At 42.0% G+C, this 19,133-nt stretch overlaps 1 protein-coding gene across 1 annotated transcript in view; it reads right to left on the reverse strand.

Annotated features, from left to right (window-relative positions):
• The window catches only part of LOC132780183 (RAS guanyl-releasing protein 4), a 44,791-nt gene that overhangs the window by 1,771 nt on the left and 23,887 nt on the right, over positions 1–19,133 (reverse strand). The window contains exons 10-16 of the mRNA XM_067462259.1: positions 14,829–14,909; positions 14,620–14,724; positions 6,097–6,206; positions 5,657–5,801; positions 3,918–3,954; positions 3,469–3,609; positions 803–1,026 (exon numbers count right to left, since the gene is read on the reverse strand). Of these exons, the coding sequence (XP_067318360.1) occupies positions 803–1,026; positions 3,469–3,609; positions 3,918–3,954; positions 5,657–5,801; positions 6,097–6,206; positions 14,620–14,724; positions 14,829–14,909 (843 nt within the window). The remainder of the gene's footprint in view (positions 1–802; positions 1,027–3,468; positions 3,610–3,917; positions 3,955–5,656; positions 5,802–6,096; positions 6,207–14,619; positions 14,725–14,828; positions 14,910–19,133) is intronic.

Below are 19,133 nucleotides of genomic sequence, written 5' to 3' on the forward strand. Positions count from 1 at the left end.
TACTGTGTGTGAGAGGAGGCTCTATGAGAGCGAAGCTGTTTATCTGCATGAGAAAAAAGCCCAGCATGGAAGCAAAGAAGGAAGTATAAAGTATGTTCTTTGTTTTATGGAAACCTTGTTCTTGTAAATAGTGCAATTGTATTATTTAGCTACGAGGGTTGAATTAAAAGTAATGCCTCCACCTTCGTAACTCCTTAACAGATGGCAGTACTGGTGTGCAGTAGGTACTAGCTTGTTCAGTAGACTCTCCTCTACAGTTCCTTTTTTGTTGGAAGCCTTAGCATTGAACGATTATGTTGTTAAAGTGCGAAGTACGGAACCTTGTGCAGAGAGTTGGTCAATGCGACTTAAGCAACGTGCAGTCATTGAATTCTTGAGAGCAGAAGGTGTCACCCCAAAGGAGATTCATCAAGCTGTTTATGGTGATTGTGTTGATGTGAGTACTGTGCGTTGTTGGGCAAGTAAGTTTAAAGATGTTGAGGTGATGCTTTCCCCCAGGCAGGATTCCCCCAGGCAGGAATAAGCCAGGCTATGAAGCTGCAAGGCCATTCAATGATAATCAATGTGATTAATTGCAACATTCACACTTGCCTCCAATGGACAAGAGTTTCTCCCACACTGGACCTTCCACAGATATATAAACCTCTCTTGTCTAGTTTCCAATATATCCCACAGCCTCTGAGAAGGCCTGCCATAGATGTGGGTGAAACATCAGGAGGGAATGCTTCTGGAACATAGCCATACAGCTGGAAAACTCACAGCAACCCAACCCTCCTATTGTGAAGTGTATAGACATTCTCACCCTTTCCAACTCCTTCAGCTTTTCCATTAGCTGGTGTTGACTCCTGCTGTGGTCATTTGCTGCTGTGGGTGACTCCTCTCTCCTCCCAGTCTCAGGGCTGGTGGCCTCGGTTTGGGTGCTGGCGTGCTTCATTCGGTGGCTTCCAGTGGCCCTTGGTGACACAGTGAAGGGGCTCCTGCTCTGTTCCTGTCTTGGTGGGAAGAGAAACGCCTCTTCCTCTGTCCCTAAAGTGCAATGGTGGAGAGAAAATAGGGCATGATTTAAACCTTGAATTGGGGTACTTCCTATTGCCTTTTGTGGGTTCAAATGCTCTGAGGCCACAGCAAAGAGGCAGCTTTTTTGTCTAGTTCAGTGGTTTGCTACTGTTATGAATCATAATGTAAATATCTGGTAGGCAGGATGTATTTTCATTCACTGGACCAAATTTGGCTCAAATACCCAATACGCCTGAGTTTAAATACTGGTGGAGTTGGGAGGGGGGGGGGTTGATTTTGTCACTTGGGAGTTGTAGTTGCTAGGATTTGTAGTTCACCTACAATCAAAGAGCATTTTGAACTCCACTAAGGAAGGAATTGAACCAAACTTGGCACACAGAACTCCCACGATGAACAGAAAATATATATCAGTGATTGGTTGGGGGAGGGGGGGGGGACGACGCCACAATACTGTTTGCTTACAGTTGCATCTGTCAAGTAGGAAATTTAGGTACTGCCTACACAGGGAGGCTAATTTAACTAATTTACGATGCCATAAAAATCTCCAGCAAGCCTGCAAAGAATGAGGAAGTACTTCATCAGTGTCACAAATGGACGATGAAGCAACAGCTCCACTGGTGGCCAGAATACCCTCATGAAAAGCTGGAATGTTAAATTGCCTCTGTGTCTGTCCATATATGTTGTGTGTCTATGGCATTGAATGTTTACTATGTACAGTATATGTACATTGTAATCTGCCCTGAGTCCCCTGTGGGGTGAGAAAGGTGGAATATAAATACTGTAAATAAATAAATAAGGTGTTGCAGTATTAGGAGGCTTGAGAACCGCTGCCATAGGGGGACATTGCAGCCTCTAGATCAGTGGTCCCCAGATGTTTTTGGCCTACAATTCCCAGAAATCCCAGCCAATTTGCTAGCTGTTAGGATTTCTGGAGGATTTGGGGACCCAGAGGTTGAGAACCACTGCTCTACATATTACTCAGGCCTAGGAGGCATTAGTGGTAGTGTTGGACAGAGAACCAACTGGGAAAGGACTGTTTTTTACAAAACAGAAGTTAATGATTCAAATTCTTTCTTGTGGCGTATGTGTAAAATGCAGCCTTCTAGAAGTCAAACTGCAACTTCCAGCAATCTTTCACAGTAGCTAGGACTAATGGGAGTTCTAGTCCAACATGTGAAGGGCTGTTTTTTGCTTTTTAGGCATTCTTTCTGTCCTATCTGGAAATGCTACCATTTCAGGGCCTTTTCCTTCATTCCTGCTGTTCATCAGATAATGCAGGCTTCTCAGATGTGTCCTAACTATAGTCCCAACCTGGAGACTGGTGGGGACGAGAGAGAGGGCCTTTCCGGTGGTGGCCCCTCGACTCTGGAACTCACTCCCTAAAGACATCAGACAGGCTCCAACTCTGGCAGTCTTCAGGAGGAGCTTGAAGACGTGGCTGTTCCAATGTGCCTTCCCGGATTAACGATCCCATAGCACTTTGTCTCTCTAAGCACTTTACATTTTTTAGGTCTGCTCGTATGTCTTTCCACAAACGCTACTATCACTTTTCATCCACGTTCAGCACTATTTCTAATTTTAATTTTACATCTGGCCTTCCCACAGTTTTTAATTGTATGTTGTCTTATTGATAATGTTATGTGTTATATGTTTTTATTTTAATTACTTGTATTGTTGTGATTATTGCTTGTATGGTTGTGTTCGGCCTCGGCCTCATGTAAGCCGCACCGAGTTCCTTGGGGAGATGGTAGCAGGGTACAAATAAAGTATTATTATTATTATTAGTATTATTATTAGTATTATTATGTGTGAAATACCGCCTTCTAATACAGCCTTCGTTCATGTCCCAGCATTATTTCCATTTTTAACTCTACATTTGGCCTTCCCACTGTTTCTAATTATGTTTTTATTGATAATGTTGTGTATTTTCTTGTCTATGCTTTTTAATTGCTTGTATTGTTGTTATTATTGCTTGTATTGTTGTGTTTGGGCTCGGCCTCATGTAAGCCGCACCGAGTCCCTTGGGGAGATGGTAAGGTAAAAGTAAAGGTAGTCCCCTGACATTAAGTCCAGTCATGTCTGACTCTGGGGTGTGGTGCTCATCTCCATTTCTAAGCCGAAGAGCCAGCGTTGTCCGTAGACACCTCCAAGGTCATGTGGCCGGCATGACTGCATGGAGCGCTGTTACCTTCCCGCCGGAGCGGTACCTATTGATCTACTCACAGTTGCATGTTTTCGAACTGCTAGGTTGGCAGAAGCTAGGGCTGACAGCGGAAGCTCACGCCGCTACCCGGAATCGAACCTGCGACCTTTCGATCAACAAGCTCAGCAGCTCAGTGCTTTAACCCACTGCGCCACCGGGAGCTCCTCCGGGGAGATGGTAGCGGGGTACAAATAAAGTGTTATTATTCTTATTCTTATTCTTATTATCTTTGCCTGTGAACTCGTTACCAGAGCAAGAGGGATGCGTCGAGGTGGCTGCTGGTGTGGCAGCGCGTGGCGTGGTGCCGTTAGAGGTGCAGGAGTGGAGGCGCCGCTGGCATTCGACTTCCACCTGGTCTTTGCATTGCTTGTGACAGATCATGCCACAGTCTGCAAGCAAACAAAAGAAAAATCTGATTGCATTGGAAGATAAGCAGGTTTGTGCCCCTGTCCTCCTCCAAACTACATCAAAGTCTGGGTCTAAACTTAGCCTCATGTAAACTGCCCCGAGTCCCCATTGTTTATTATTATTATTCAACACAAAAGGTGTTATTTTTCTTCCCCATGCAAAAGCATGCCACAAATGACTTGCATATGGATATAGTAAATAATATAGGCTTTGCAATATGCAGATTTATTTGGAAGTATTGGATTCCTGTCTACACCACTCTTTCGTTTCCAGTAGAGGGCGTGCTTACCTCGACATCGATATCCCTGCTTGGAGACTCCCCAGAGCTAGAAAAAAAATGGGAGAAGAACCCATGTATTACCGTATATACTCAAGTATAAACCAACCCGAATATAAGACGAGGCACCTAATTTTACCACAAAAAACTGGGGAAACGTATTGATTTGAGTATAAGCCGAGGAAATGCAGCAGCTACTGGTCAATTTAAAAATAAATACCAATAAAATTAAATTAATTGAGGCATCAGTAGGTTAAATATTTTTGAATATTTACATAAAACTGTAATTTAAGTTAAGACTTCCCAACTTTGATTAAACCATTATTCTAATCTTCTTCAATATAAATGTGTTTATGTATCCTTCCAATAATAATAAAAATAGTAAAATAATAAATGTAATAAAAATAATAATACTAGAGTAAAATAATTGAAATGTAATAACAATAATAATAATAATACTAGAGTAAAATAATAAATATAATAATAATAAAGTAATGTACATGCAATAATAATAAGAGAAAATAATAAATGTAATAATAATAGAGTAAAATAATAAATGTAGTAATAACAACAATAATAGAGTGAAATAATAAATGTAATAATAAAAATAAATAGGGTAAAGTAATGTAAATGTAATAATAATAGAGTAAAATAATATATTTAATAATAATACATAAAGTGATGTAAATGTAATAATAATATTAGAGTAAAATATTAAATGTAATAACAATAAGAGAGACAAATAATAAATGTAATAATAAATAGAGTAAGATAAACTTAATAAAAATAATAATAGAGTAAAATAATCAAAATGTAATAATAACAGTAGTAGAGGAAAAATGAATGTAATAATAAAAATAGAGTAAAATAATAAATATAATAATAAAGTAATGTACATGTAATAATAATAAGAGAAAAATAATAAATGTAATAATAGAGTAAAATAATAAATGTAATAATAACAATAAATAGGGTAAAGTAATGTAAATGTAATATAATAATAAATAGAGTAAAACAATAAATTTAGTATCAATAATAAATGGAGTAAAGTAATGAAAATGTAATCATATTAGAGTAAAATATTAAATGTAATAACAACAGAGACAAATAATAAATATAATAATAATAAATAGAGTAAAATAATAAATGTAATAACAATAGATAGGGTAATGTAAATGTAATATTAGAGTAAAAGAATCAATTTAATAACAATAACAGAGACAAGTAATACATGTAATAAGAATAAATAGAGAAAATAATAAATGTAATAATAATAATAGAGTAAAATAATAGAAATGTAATGATAACAATAGTAGAGGAAAAAATGAATGTAATAATAATAATAGAGTAAAATAATAAATGTAATAATAACAATAATAGAGGAAAATAATAAATGTAACAATAACTATAATAAATAGAGAACAATAATGCATGTAATAATAATAACAACACAGTAAAATAATAAATAACTTTGACTCGAGGGAGGCTTTTTCAGCCTAAAGAAGGGCTGAAAAACTCTGCTTATACTCAAGTATATATGGTAGTTTCAGTCATTTTGCCATTGGCCACCTCCAGTTACTTCTGGGCAAACGCAAGAGCAAGGACACTTTTAAAAATGATAGCTTTAAGGCCAACCACAAGAATTGGATCCTAGCAGCATAATGTCCACTGCATTCTAGGAGATGCCATTGCTTTCATGCTGGAAACTGGGCATTTTGATGGCAAAGGAGGGAAAGGAATTGTAAACTTACAAAACCATTACAGCTGTCACAGAAAGTGGGCTTCTTGAAGGTGGCTTCGTGGAAATCATGCAGGTAGCCAAGACCAAGTTTGGAGACGATGGCACAGGCTCGCATGAAGTATTCCGCCAACTCTTCCCGACTCCAGGCTCCTTCACTGTGCAGAAAGAGAGAAGACACAGTGAGTCTTGACCCTGAATTATTTAGATCTAGGTCCTTTTTGCAGGCAATGGAGAATCCTCTCCAAGGTAGCACATCTGCTTGCTGAATTTCTGACTCAGACCGAGTTTGCTGAAATTTGTCTTGGAGAGGATTCTGGAAAAGACTCAATCACCTTATACAAGATGACTTGTTGAGAGGTCTCAATAAGCTTCATGGTTCTGACTCCCCAAAAGTTGTTATCACACCCTAAATAAAGCTTTTTAGTAACTTTCCAAAGGTTAAAGCCTTACCGGTCTCTTTCAAGCCCGTAGAAGGAGAAGGGGAAACTTGTAGAGATGGTTTCAAAATCCTCTTGAGAGATGCAGCCCCGTTGTTCAGGATCATAATTCTTGAATACAGTCTGATGCGGGAAAGAAGGAAGAAAATGAGGGGGGCAAAGAAGATCACAAATGGGAAAACATCTATAAGGCTTGCTCATACTATTCTGTTATGCTACTGTTATGATACTTCATCTTGTTGACGGGAAGCTTTCCACCGGAGTGGAAACCATCTATCGGACAGATAGCAAGCTATTCAACCTCAGTAGGCTGAAAGCCAAAACCACGTTGCAACAACATCTAATATAGAACTCCAGTATGCTGATGACAACGTTGTCTGTGTGCATTCGGAAGAAGACTTACAAGCCACTCTAAACACCTTTGCAGAACCATACGAGAAGCTTGGCCTGTCATTTAAACATTGAGAAAACCAAAGTGCTCTTCCAGCAGTCATGAGCCAATCCCTCTCCAATGCCAGAAATACAGCTTAATGGTGTAACATTAGAAAATGTTGATCATTTCCACTACTTTAATAATAATAATAATAATAAACTTTATTTATACCCCTCTACCATCTCCCCAAAGGACTACCTTGGCAGCCACCTCTCCACAAAAGTCAACATTGAGACTGAAATACAACACCGCCTGAGCTCTGCGAGTGCAGCATTTTTCCAAATAAAGCAGAGTGTTTGAGGACCAGGACATCCATAGAGAGACCAAGGTGCTTGTTTATAAAGCTATTGTCCTCCCAACCGTGTCATATGTCTGCGAAACGTGGACTGTCTACAGATGTCACATGCAACTCCTGGAACGATGCCATCAGCGCTACCTCTGAAAAATCCTGCAAATCTCTTGGGAAGACAAGCAGACAAATGTCAGAGTGCTAGAAGAAGCAAAGACCACCAGCATTGAAGCAATGGTTGTCCGCCATCAACTCCGCTGGACTGGCCATGTTGTCCAGATGCCTGAGCACCGTCTCCCAAAGCAGTTGCTCTACTCCGAACTCAAGAATGGAAAACGGAATGTTGGTGGGCAGGAAAAGAGATTTAAAGATGGGCTCAAAGCCAACCTTAAAAACTCTGGCATAGACACTGAGAACTGGGAAGCCTTGAGCGCTCCAGCTGGAGATCAGCTGTGACCAGCAGTGCTGCAGAATTTGAAGAGGCATGAATGGAGGGTGAAAGAGAGGAACATGCCAAGAGGAAGGCGCTCAAGCCAACTGCAACCGGGACCACCTTCCACCTGGAAACAGATGCCCTCACTGCAGGAGAAGATGCAGATCAAGAATAGGGCTCCACAGTCACCTACGGACCTACCACCAGGACACCGATCTTTGAGGACCATCATCCTTGGACAACGAGGGATCGCCTAAGCAAGTAAGTACCTCCTACAATGCAACCTGAGTCCTGCCACATGCACAATGGAGGACCTTCTGACAGCGACATCAGAGGCACTCCAAGTGGCCAGCTTCCGGTCAAAGGACATTTAGTATAATGCCAAGTTTTAAAAACTTTGTATTTTTAAATGCATTTTAACTGCATCCCATAAATTTAAAAAATCTCTTAGTTGTGTGTTTTTCCTCATTACTGACCTTGGTCATCCTAACCAGCACCGGGATTGTGGCACAGCTGGCTGAGTGTCAGCTGCATTAAGATCACTCTGAACAAAAGGTCATGAGTTTGAAGCCAGTCTGGGTTGGAGTGGGTTTCCAACCAATTGTGTGTAGCCTGTTGTCGACCTTTGTAACCCGAAAGACAGTTGCATCTGTCAAGTAGGAAAATTAGGTACCACCTTAAAGTGTGGGGAGGCTAAATTAACTAATTTATGAGGCCATAAAAAAGACTCCAGCAACAGGGAAGCATGCGGGGAATGTGGAAGTACTTCATCAGTGTCACAGATGGACGATGAAAGCGACAGCTCCCCTGGCGACCAGAAAAAGTTAAATAGCCTCTGTGTATGTCTGTATACGTTGTATGTCAAAATTGGCATTGAATGTTTGCCATATATGTGTACCCTGTAATCCGCCCTGAGTCCCCTGCGGGGTGAGAAGGGCGGAATATAAATACTGTAAATAAATAATATAAATAACCACACGCTGATGTTGTTCGTATACGTGCATTTCGGGTTTGATTTGAAATGTTGACCTGAAAACCATGCACCTTCTTAAAGGTAAATGAGGCCCCCCAAACTTTAATGCAGAGCTATGTTCAGCCACTCCTTTGTTGTTCTCCTGTGTGAAACCTGTGAAGGGTATGTGGTATCTCTTTCCGCCTCTTCCCCCACAAAGCACGCAGGGCTCGTCTCGGCAGCAAACGTTATTTCTAGAAAAGGAAGTGGTTGAAGTGGTCGGATTTGAGCCTCTGCCTTCACAGAAGGAGGTGTGCGTTTGTGGAAGGGGAGGAGAAAAGCGGGAAAAGGCAGGGCTGAGGGGGCCCCATGCACACTGCCGGGGGTCAAAAGAGCATCCAAAAAAATGAGCTACAAAACCACACCACTCCCTTGTAATGGCAGGACAACCATGACGCAGGTTGGGCAAACAGTGTGGCTTGACACAATTCTTGGGTAGTGACCACAGGACAGCAAAAATGACATTAGTCACGGGCCCAAAAAATGTTACATACTCACTAAAATTTCACATATAAAGGCACATATGTAACCAAGCAACATCAGGGTGCGGTCAAGCAAAATATATTAATGAGGAAGAACACACAAGCAAGGAGATGATGCAGTAGTTTGCTTTTGCCTGAGCCTCCTGGGAAAGTCAAGGCTCCATCCACTTGGTTGTTGTGAGTTTTCCGGGCTGTATGGCCATGTTCCAGAAGCATTCTCTCCTGACATTTCGCCTGCATCTATGGCAGGCATCCTCAGAGGTTGTGAGGTCTGTTGGAAGCTAGGAAAATGGGATTTATATATCTACTAGCCGTCCCCTGCCACGCGTTGCTGTGGCCCAGTTTGTGTATATGTGTTATGTGTGTGTATATATTTGTGTATATATGTGTATTTGTGTGTATATATATGTGCGTGTGTGTATATATATATGTTTGTGTATATTTGTGTATTTATATATGTACATGCATCTTGTGTATATGTCAGTGCTTGTCTATATGCATATTTGTGTGTATATGTGTATATGAATGTGTCTATGAATATGTGTGTATGTATGTGTATAAAAAACAAAGTATAACTTAGCCAATTAGAATAACATTTCAACACAACCTATTATATCAGACATAAAGCAAACATAAAGGCAGAAGTGTCGATTTCCCAGAGTCAACAGAGTTCCTTGGGGTCATATAAATTGGTCATTGCTCAAAATGTCAACAGGCCAGACAAGACCCAAGTATAGATTGCAGATGTTACTCAGAGGTATATTAGTAATGTTATTATCTATTCCTCCTCCTCCTCCTCCTCTCTGGGCTTCACAATTGAAGGGAGGTGTTGACTCTAAGCTGGAATGTGTCCAGAAGAGGGTGACTAAAATGATCAAGGATCTGGAGAACAAGCCCTATGAGGAGCGGCTTAAAGAGCTGGGCATGCAGAAGAGAATCATAGAGTTGGAAGAGACCTCATGGGCCATCCAGTCCAACCCCCTGCCAAGAAGCAGGAAAATTGCATTCAAATCACCCCCAACAGATGGCCATCCAGCCTCTGTTTAAAAGCTTCCAAAGAAGGAGCCTCCACCACACTCCCGGACAGAGAGTTCCACTGCTGAACGGCTCTCACAGTCAGGAAGTTCTTCCTAATGTTCAGATGGAATCTCCTTTCTTGTAGTTTGAAGCCATTGTTCCATTGCGTCCTAGTCTCCAGGGCAGCTGAAAACAAGCTTGCTCCCTCCTCCCTATGACTTCCTCTCACGTATTTATACAAGGCCATCATGTCTCCTCTCAGCCTTCTCTTCTTGGCAGGAGGTTGGACTGGATGGCCCATGAGGTCTCTTCCAACTCTATGATTCTATTATTCTCTTCTGCATGCCCAGCTCTTTAAGCCGCTCCTCATAGGGCTTGTTCTCCAGACCCTTGATCATTTGAGTCACCCTTCTCTGGACACATTCCAGGTTGTCAACATCTCCCTTCAATTGTGGTGCCCAGAATTGGACACAATATTCCAGTTGTGGTCTAACCAAGGCAGAATAGAGCATGGGGAGCATGACTTCCCTAGATCTAGACACTAGACTCCTATTGATGCAGGTCAAAATCCCATTGGTTTTTCTTTGCCGCCGCATCACATTGTTGTCTCATGTTTAACTTATTGTCCACGAGGACTCCAAGATCTTTTTCACACGTACTGCCCTCAAGCCATGCATCCCCCATTCTGTATCTTTGCATTCCTCCACCTCCTCCTCCTTGTAAGCCAATGAGCAGAAGTATATCTTCAGCTGTTTCTTAAAGGTGAGGAGGGAAGAGGCCATTAGCCCTTTAAACTCATTTTGCCGCAGTGAAAGTAAGCTGAGGACAAAAGGAGGAAGTGATAGAGAAGAGAGAGAAAACGGGGCTCAGCTTCAGCCAAAAGGATAGGGCTACCTATAAACCTCCAGCTCACCTAAGAAGCTTGCTAGAACATGTGCGTCTTGGTTGGTCGCTGCAACTTGCAAAGGCACTCCAGTTATGTTCTTGTAGGTTTTTTCAGGCTATATGGCCATGTTCTAGAAGCATTCTCTCCTGACGTTTCGCCTGCATCTCAGACCTCGCAACCTCTGAGGATGCCTACCATAGATGCAGGCCATTGCTCCATTGCCTCCTAGTCTCCAGGGAAGCAAAAAACAAATTCGCTCCCTCCTTCCTATGACTTCCTCTCACGTATTTATACACAGTTATCATGTCTCCTCTCAGCCTTCTCTTCTTCAGGCTAAATATGGTTTTTTTTAGAGTATTTTTTTCTGGCTACAGTATTAAAAAACTCTAAAATTACAACAGCACAACAACAGAGAGGAAACAAACAAGGACGTCTAATCACCTCTCAACAAAAGTTTGCTCCAGGCACTGCCAGGCCATTATATGCTAATCAAGGTGGTCAGTTGTAACATTCACACCTAGCTCCAGCAGACAAGAGTCCTTTGTCCCACTCTGGTAATTCCACAGATATATAAACCCCCTTTCCTAGTTCCAACAGACCTCACTACCTCTGAGGATGCTTGCCATAGATACAGGTGAAACGTCAGGAGAGAATGCTTCTAGAACATTGCCACATAAGCCTGAAAAACCTACAACAACCCAGTGATTCCGGCCATGAAAGCCTTCAACAATACATGACGCTCCAGTTACATCTCTGTGTTTATTTACTTTGCTTCCTCCTTTCAGTTGTAGCAACCTCTACTTTGGAAAGAGCAATCTAATTTCATCTTGATGAGACAACAGCTCTTCTAGGTTTCTCTCTTACTCTCGAAACAGGAAAATATCTCTGTGCATTTGAATGTCAAGCTGTGGTTGATGTTAATCATATAATGCTTAAAGACATCACTAAAGTCTCTGGGTTTGGCCCAGAAACTTCAGGACCCAAAGAATTGACTGTCAGGATAGTGAATGTTGAGGAACACAGAGTGGTAAAGTCTCAACAAGATCTGGAGAACAACAGAATTTCCACCCGTCTTAGATATCCATCTGGAATGGCAATAAGTGCCATTTGTTGTCAAAAACTTTCATGGCCAGAATTATTGGATTGCTGTGGGTTTTCCAAGCTGTATGGCCATGTTGCAGAAGCATTCTCACCTGATGTTTCGCCTGCATCTATGGCAGGCATCCTCAGAGGTTGAGGAGTCTGTTGGAAAACTAGGCAAGTGAGGTTTATGTATCTGTGGAATGTCCAGGGTGGGAGAAAGAACTTTTGTCTGCTTAAGACCAGTGTGAATGTTGCAATTGGCCATCTTGATGACCATTTAATCACCTTGCTGCTTCAAAGCCTGGCTGATTCCTGCCTGGGGGAATCCTTTGTTTGGAGGTATCAGCTGGCCCTGATTGATTCATGTCTGGAATCCCCCTGTTTTATTGAGTGTTGCTCTTTGCTTACTCTCCTTTTTTAGAATCAGGACAGTAAATAAAAATCAGGATAGTAAACAAAAAAGAAGCAAGGCCATTAAAATGGTAATGAAGCTGGCCATTTGCAACATTCACACTGGCCTCAAGCAGAAAAGGGTTATTTATCCCACCCTGGACTTTCCATAGATATATAAACTTCACTTGCCTAGTTTTCCTTTTTTTAAAAAAAAAAATTGAATTTTTAGGGGAAAAGGAAAAAAAAGGGAAGGAAAAAAAGGGGGGTAAAAGGGGGTAGGAAAGTTTAACGAGTAGGAAAGAGAAAAGGGAAAGAAGTTAACTATGGTAAAAAGGGTACAGAGGTTTCCCTACTAATGGGGGTGGGAGTAGAAGATCTGGACCAAACTCTACACGAATACTCAATATGCCCAAAGGTGAACACTGGTGGAGTTTGGGTGTTTTAATACTGATATGTACTATGCTAATAAGATAATATATTGTATGTATATATATCTTGTAAGCCGCTTGAAGGGCGGCATGTCGCAAATAAATAAATAAATACAGTAACTACTACATAATGTTACCATGTATTGAATTGCTTTTTCTGTCAATTTGTTGCAAAACCTGGTGTTTTGGTGCGTAATTTGTAAAATTATAATGTAATCATAACCTAATTTGAGGTTTAATAGGCTTTTCCTTAATCCCTCCTTATTGTCCAACATTTTCGCTTATCCAACGTTCCGCCAGCCCGTTTATGTTGGATAAGCGAGACTCTCCTGTATTTAACTGTCCTGGCTCAATGGTGTGAAATCATGTAGCTTTACAAGGTCTTGAGCTTTCTCTGCCAAAGAATGCTGGTAGCTCCCCAAGCTACAAATTTTAGGATTGCATAGCATTGAGCTGTGGCCACCATATTTGAGGTGACATCCCTCAAATAGGAACTCCAGACGCTCCTGAAGCAACTTTCCCTTTTGCTTTGGCTCAGCATTTAAGATTACCATATTACGCGCATCCTAAATTTGGCAAGGTAGTTCAGCCCACCGAAAAGGTGAGCATTAGATTTGAGCAAATAGGGTGTTTTAAGACTCTCAACCTCTGAGGATACCTGCCATAGATGTGGGCAAAACATCAGGAGAGAATGCTTCTGGAACAAGGCCATACAGCCCATAATAATAATAATAATAAAAATAATAATAATAATCCTTTATTTGTACCCCACTACCATCTCCCGAAGGACTCGGTGTGGCTTACAAGAGGCCAAGCCCAATACAATAGTAAAAACAATAACAACAACAGTAAAATAACTCAAAAAAAACAAAGCAATGACATTAACAACACACAATGACACAGTTAAAATTTGAAAACTCAGAGCAACCCTATTTTTTGGGGGATATTATAATATTTATTTATTTATTTTCTAATTATTTTTATTTTATCTAAGTAGGCATACATTTGCAAGTGTTTGTTGCATACAGTGCAATACTTTCTATCTATTAATGTTCTATAATCATTTATCCGATAATATATTTCCGTTAAGGGGTCACGGTCTACTACAGTGCTTCTCAACCTTCCTAATGCCACGACCCCTTAATACGCTTCCTCATTTTATGGTGACCCCCAACCATAAAATTAGTTTCGTTGCTACTTCATAACTCATTTTGCTGCTGTTATGAATAGTAACAGATTGGGGAAGGGTATTGATTTTGTCCTGGGGGAGTTGTAATTGCGGGATTTATAGTTCACCTACAATCAAAGAGCATTCTGAACTCCACCAGTGATGGAACTGAATCAAACTTGGCACACAGAATTCCCATGACCAACAGAAAATACTGGAAGGGTTTGGTGTGCACTGACCTTGAGTTTTAGGAGTTGTAGTTTACCTACATTCAGAGAGAACTGTAGACTCAAACAATGATGGATCTGGACCAAACTTGGCACGAATTCTAAGTATACCCAAATGTAAACACTAGTAGAGTTTGGGGGAAATAGACCTTGACATTTGGGAATTGTAGTTGCTGGGATTTATAGTTTACCTACAATCAAAGAGCATTCGGACCCTACCAAGGATTGAATTGGGCCAAACTTCCCACACAGAACCTCCATGACCAACAGAAAATACTGTGTTTTCTGGTGGTCTTTGGTGACCCCTCTAACACCCCCTCGCGACCCCTCCAGGGGTCCCGACCCCCAGGTTGAGAAACACTGGTCTACTATATAAATAATACATATAAAAATATCATAGACTCTTACTTTACATCCGCTTCTTCCTTGTCTACAATCTTATAGGATCTTCTATATGCATTTTAAGTTTAATTTTACATTAAGATGCTGAATCATTGATTGCCATTCATTAACAAAGTTATCTAATAGTTCTCCTCTTAATAATACAGTTATTTTGTCCATTATCAGGATATCTATAGTATATTTTTCCCATTCTTCTAAAGGAGGTATCTCTGGGACAGCAACCCTATTTTAAGACTGTTTTAACGACCTGCAACACCCCATATCTTTGGCTTTTCATTCATACCTCAACCATTTCTTGGACATGCCTCTTGATGGTGACGCGGTCAGGTCTGGGGGTGACTCCAGGCGCCCACTCCAACACTATGGGTGGTTTGAATTGTATAGGTGGCTGCGAAGAAAGAAGAACAATAGTCACATTTAAGGGATGCAAGTCTTTCAAATAGACGTTTCACTATTCTGGTTTCCTGGTATTGACTTGACTCATCCTCTTACCAATGTCTTTGGGCAGCGGGGCTCACGGGCGTACGAGAGTGCGTAGATCTCCTCGTCTGTGTAGTAGAGGTCTAGGGAGAGCTAAGAGGTGAAGAAAGGTATATGTAAAGCCGCTCTGAGTCCCTCTATGGAGGTTGAGAAGATTGGGATATAAACGTTTTAAATAAATAATAATAATAATAAATAAAGAATCCTATTGAGGTCCTCCTTTATTTAAAGGATAAAGAATAATAAAATCATAGAGTTGGAAGAGACCTCATGGGCCATCCAGTCCAACCCCATTCTGCCAAGAAGCAGGAAAATTGCATACAAAGCACCCCTGACAGATGGCCATCCAGCCTCTGTTTAAAAGCTTCCACCACACTCCAGGGCAGAGAGTTCCACTGCTGAACGGCTCTCACAGTCAGAAAGTTCTTCCTCATGTTCAGATGGAATCTCCTTTCTTGTAGTTTGAAGCCATTGTTCGACGTCCTAGTCTCCAGGGCAGCAGAAAACAAGCTTGCACCCACTTCCCCTCACATATATATACATGGGTATCATGTCTCCTCTCAGCCTTCTCTTCTGCAGGCCCAGATCTTTAAGCCGCTCCTCATAGGGCTTGTTCTCCAGACCCTTGAACATTTGAGTCGCCCTCCTCTGGACACATTCCAGCTTGTCAATATCTCTCTTCAATTGTGGTGCCCAGAATTGTGGTACACTACAATACTAATCTAATTACTAACCAGGGTTGACTCTGCTTAGTTTCAAAAGTTACCACTCATGGATTTGGATAGGTTTTAGCTCTCAAATGTACCTGTTTAAGAGACTCCATATCAAAAAAGGTGCACATAATTCAAATATTATGTAGATGGCATTTAAAGGCTTTGGTCAGACCTCTTCTGAGCACCACAATTCAAGAAGGAGCGCCTTAAAGAGCTGCGCCTGTTTAGCCTGGAGAAGATAAGGTTGAGATAAGACATAATAGCGATGTATAAATATGAGAAAGGGTGTCATAAGGAAGAGGGAGCTGGCTTGTTTTCTTCTGCCCTGGAAACTAGGACTTTATTTATTTATCTATTTATTTAGTACATTTCTACCCCACCCTACGTAAATATTAGACAACTATTGTACATCGATCCAAAACCAGATAATCATATTCATCAATCCAAAGCCAATTCCAATGGTATTGTACAGATAATGATGCTGATTCTACCTGAACATTAGGAAGAACTTCCTGACCACAAGAGTCTGGTGGAAGCTCCTTCCTTGGAGGCTTTTAAACAGAGGCTAGATGGCCATCTGTCAGGAGTACTTTGATTGTGCTTTTCTTGCATGGCAAGGGGTGGGACTAGATGGCCCATGTGGTCTCTTCTAACGATATGATTCTATATTGACAAGATAGTACATGTCCAGAAGAGAGACCAAAATAAATAAAAGGACCCAGATCTTTAAGCCGCTCCTCACAGGGCTTGTTCTCCAGACCCTTGATCATTTTAGTCGCCCTCCTCTGGACACATTCCAGCTTGTCAATATTTCTCTTGAATTGTGGTGCCTAGAATTGGACACAATTTCCAGGTGTGGTCTAACCAAGGTGGAATAGAGGGCTAGCATTACTTCCCTAGATCTAGACACTAGACTCCTATTGATGCAGGACAAAATCCCATTGACTTCTTTTGCTACCGCATCACATTGTTGTCTCATGTTTAACTTGTTGTCCACAAGGACTCCAAGATCTTTTTCACACGTACTGCTCTCGAGCCAGGCATTGTCCCCCATTCTGTATCTTTGCATTTCGTTTTTTCTGCCTAAGTGGAGTATCTTGCATTTGTCCCTGTTGAACTTCATATAGTAAGTTTTGGCCATTCATCTCTAATCTATGAAAGCTGACTGGCACAACCTGGGGATCACAACCAGACACAGTAAAGACATCTGCCCTTGCGCTATGCTACTCTGCTGCTGAGTATGCATGCCCAGTGTGGAACACATCTCACCATGCTAAAACAGTAGATGTGGCTCTTAATGAGACATGCCGCATTATCACGGGGTGTCTGCGCCCTACACCACTGGTGAAATTACACTGTCTAGCCGGTATTGCAGCACCTGACATCCGCAGGGAAGTCGCAGCCAATAGTGAAAGGATCAAGACAGAGACATCTCCAGCTCATCCCCTGTTTGGATATCAGCCAGCACGTCAACGACTTAAATCAAGAAATAGTTTTCTAAGATCTTCAGAGACACTCGCTGGAACACCTCAGCAAGCGAGAGTCCAAAAGTGGCAGGCTCAAACCCAGAACCTCAATCAATGGCTGATACCAAATTAATAAAGATGTTGAACAGGACCGGGCCCAGGACAGAAGCCTGCGGCACTCCGCTCGTCTCTTCTTTCCAGCTTAAGAGGCTGATGGGGAAAACGAAGGGGCCTGAAGCTGTTAGGAATGGTGGGAGTTGAAGTCCAAAACACCTGGAGGGCCCAAGTTGGCCCATGCCTAAACTAGGCCCGTGATTCAATTTCCCAATCGTAGTAGTTGTGGTTGCTAAGCAACCCAGAGATAGTCCTGACTGAGTCACTTGCAGGTCGACTGCTAGGCCGGGCACTCTGCCTATGAGTGAGGCGGTTGCTTCACAATGCTGTGGTTGTGGCTCCGTTTTCACACACACCAGCCTGCTATTTCGCATCCCAAATTATGCAATTTCCTAGTTTCTGGCCTTTCTCGATGCGGTTGTATCAAAGCAACGCTGTCCCGGCCTAGCTTGGGGTGAATGTCATATCATTCTTGGCCATGCAAAAGGAATTTAGGGAAAGAATCCTTCACTCTAATCTATCTAGGTTAATTACTCATTGAGGGCTGGAGACTTGTGTGGTCAGGGATGAAACCAAACAGTTGTAACTGGCCACTCAAAAAACCAGAGAATTTCAGACAGGTATCAATCAGGACCAGCTAACATCTCCCAACAAAGGGTTCCCCCAGGCAGGAAACAGCCCAGCCTTGAAGCTGCTAGGCTTTTCAGTGCTAATCAAGGTGGGCAACTGCAACATTCCCACTTGCCTCCAACAGACAAGAGTTCTTTCTCCCACCTTGGGCATTCCACAAATATATAAATCTCACTTGCCTAGTTTCCAAAAGACCTCACAACATCTGAGGATGCCTGCCATAGATGTGCATGAAATGTCAGGAAAGAATGCTTCTGGAACATGACCATACAGCCTGGAAAACTCACAGCGACCCAATAAGTAAAAAACCTACAACAACCCAGTGATTCCGGCCATTAAAGCCTTCGACAACATCTGAAGTATTGTCGAAGGCTTTAATGGCCGGAATCACTGGGTTGTTGTAGGTTTTTCCAGGCTATATGGCCATGTTCTGGAGGCAATTTTTCTCCTGACGTTTCGCCTGCATCTATGGCAAGCATCCTCACTATCTCTGAGGATGCTTGCCATAGATGCAGGTGAAACGTCAGGAGAAAAATTGCCTCCAGAACATGGCCATATAGCCTGGAAAAACCTACAACAACCCAATAAGTGCCATATTTACTCGAGTCTACTGTGCCATTCTGGTTGCAGGGAGCTTTGAGATGGTTGAACAGAAGCTCTCCGAAGCTCTAGGTGCTCTTACTGCCTATTACAGGGAAAACCAGCTGACCCCTAACCCATCTAAAACACAGACATGTGCCTTTCATCTCAAAAACAGAGAAGCATCCCGAGCTCTGAGGATTATTACCTGGGAAGGAATCCCACTGGAGCATTGCAGCGCACCCAAATACCTGGGAGTCACTCTGAATCGTGCTCTGACCTACAAGAAGCACTGCCTGAATATCAAGCAAAAAGTGGGCGCTAGAAACAATATCATATGAAAGCTGACTGGCACAACCTGGGGATCACAACCAGACACAGTGAAGACATCTGCCCTTGCGCTATGCTACTCTGCTGCTGAGTACGCATGCCCAGTGTGGAACACATCTCACCACGCTAAAACAGTGGATGTGGCTCTTAATGAGACATACCACATTATCACGGGGTATCTGTGCCCTACACCACTGGAGAAATTACACTCCTTAGCCGGTATTGCACCACCTGACATCCGCTGGAAAGTAGCAGGCAATAGTGAAAGGACCAAGGCAGTGACATCGCCAGCCCATCCCTTGTTTGGGTATCAGCCAGCACGTCAACGACTTAAATCAAGAAATAGTTTTCTTAGATCTACAGAGACACTTGCTGGAACACCTCAGCAAGCGAGAGTCCAAAAGTGGCAGGCTCAAACCCAGAATCTCAATCCGTGCATGATACCAAATAAGAGACTCCCTCCTGGGCACACAGAAGACTGGGCG

The sequence above is a fragment of the Anolis sagrei genome, chromosome Y, assembly GCF_037176765.1.
Source record: "Anolis sagrei isolate rAnoSag1 chromosome Y, rAnoSag1.mat, whole genome shotgun sequence".
Classification (NCBI taxonomy): Eukaryota; Metazoa; Chordata; class Lepidosauria; order Squamata; family Dactyloidae; genus Anolis; species Anolis sagrei.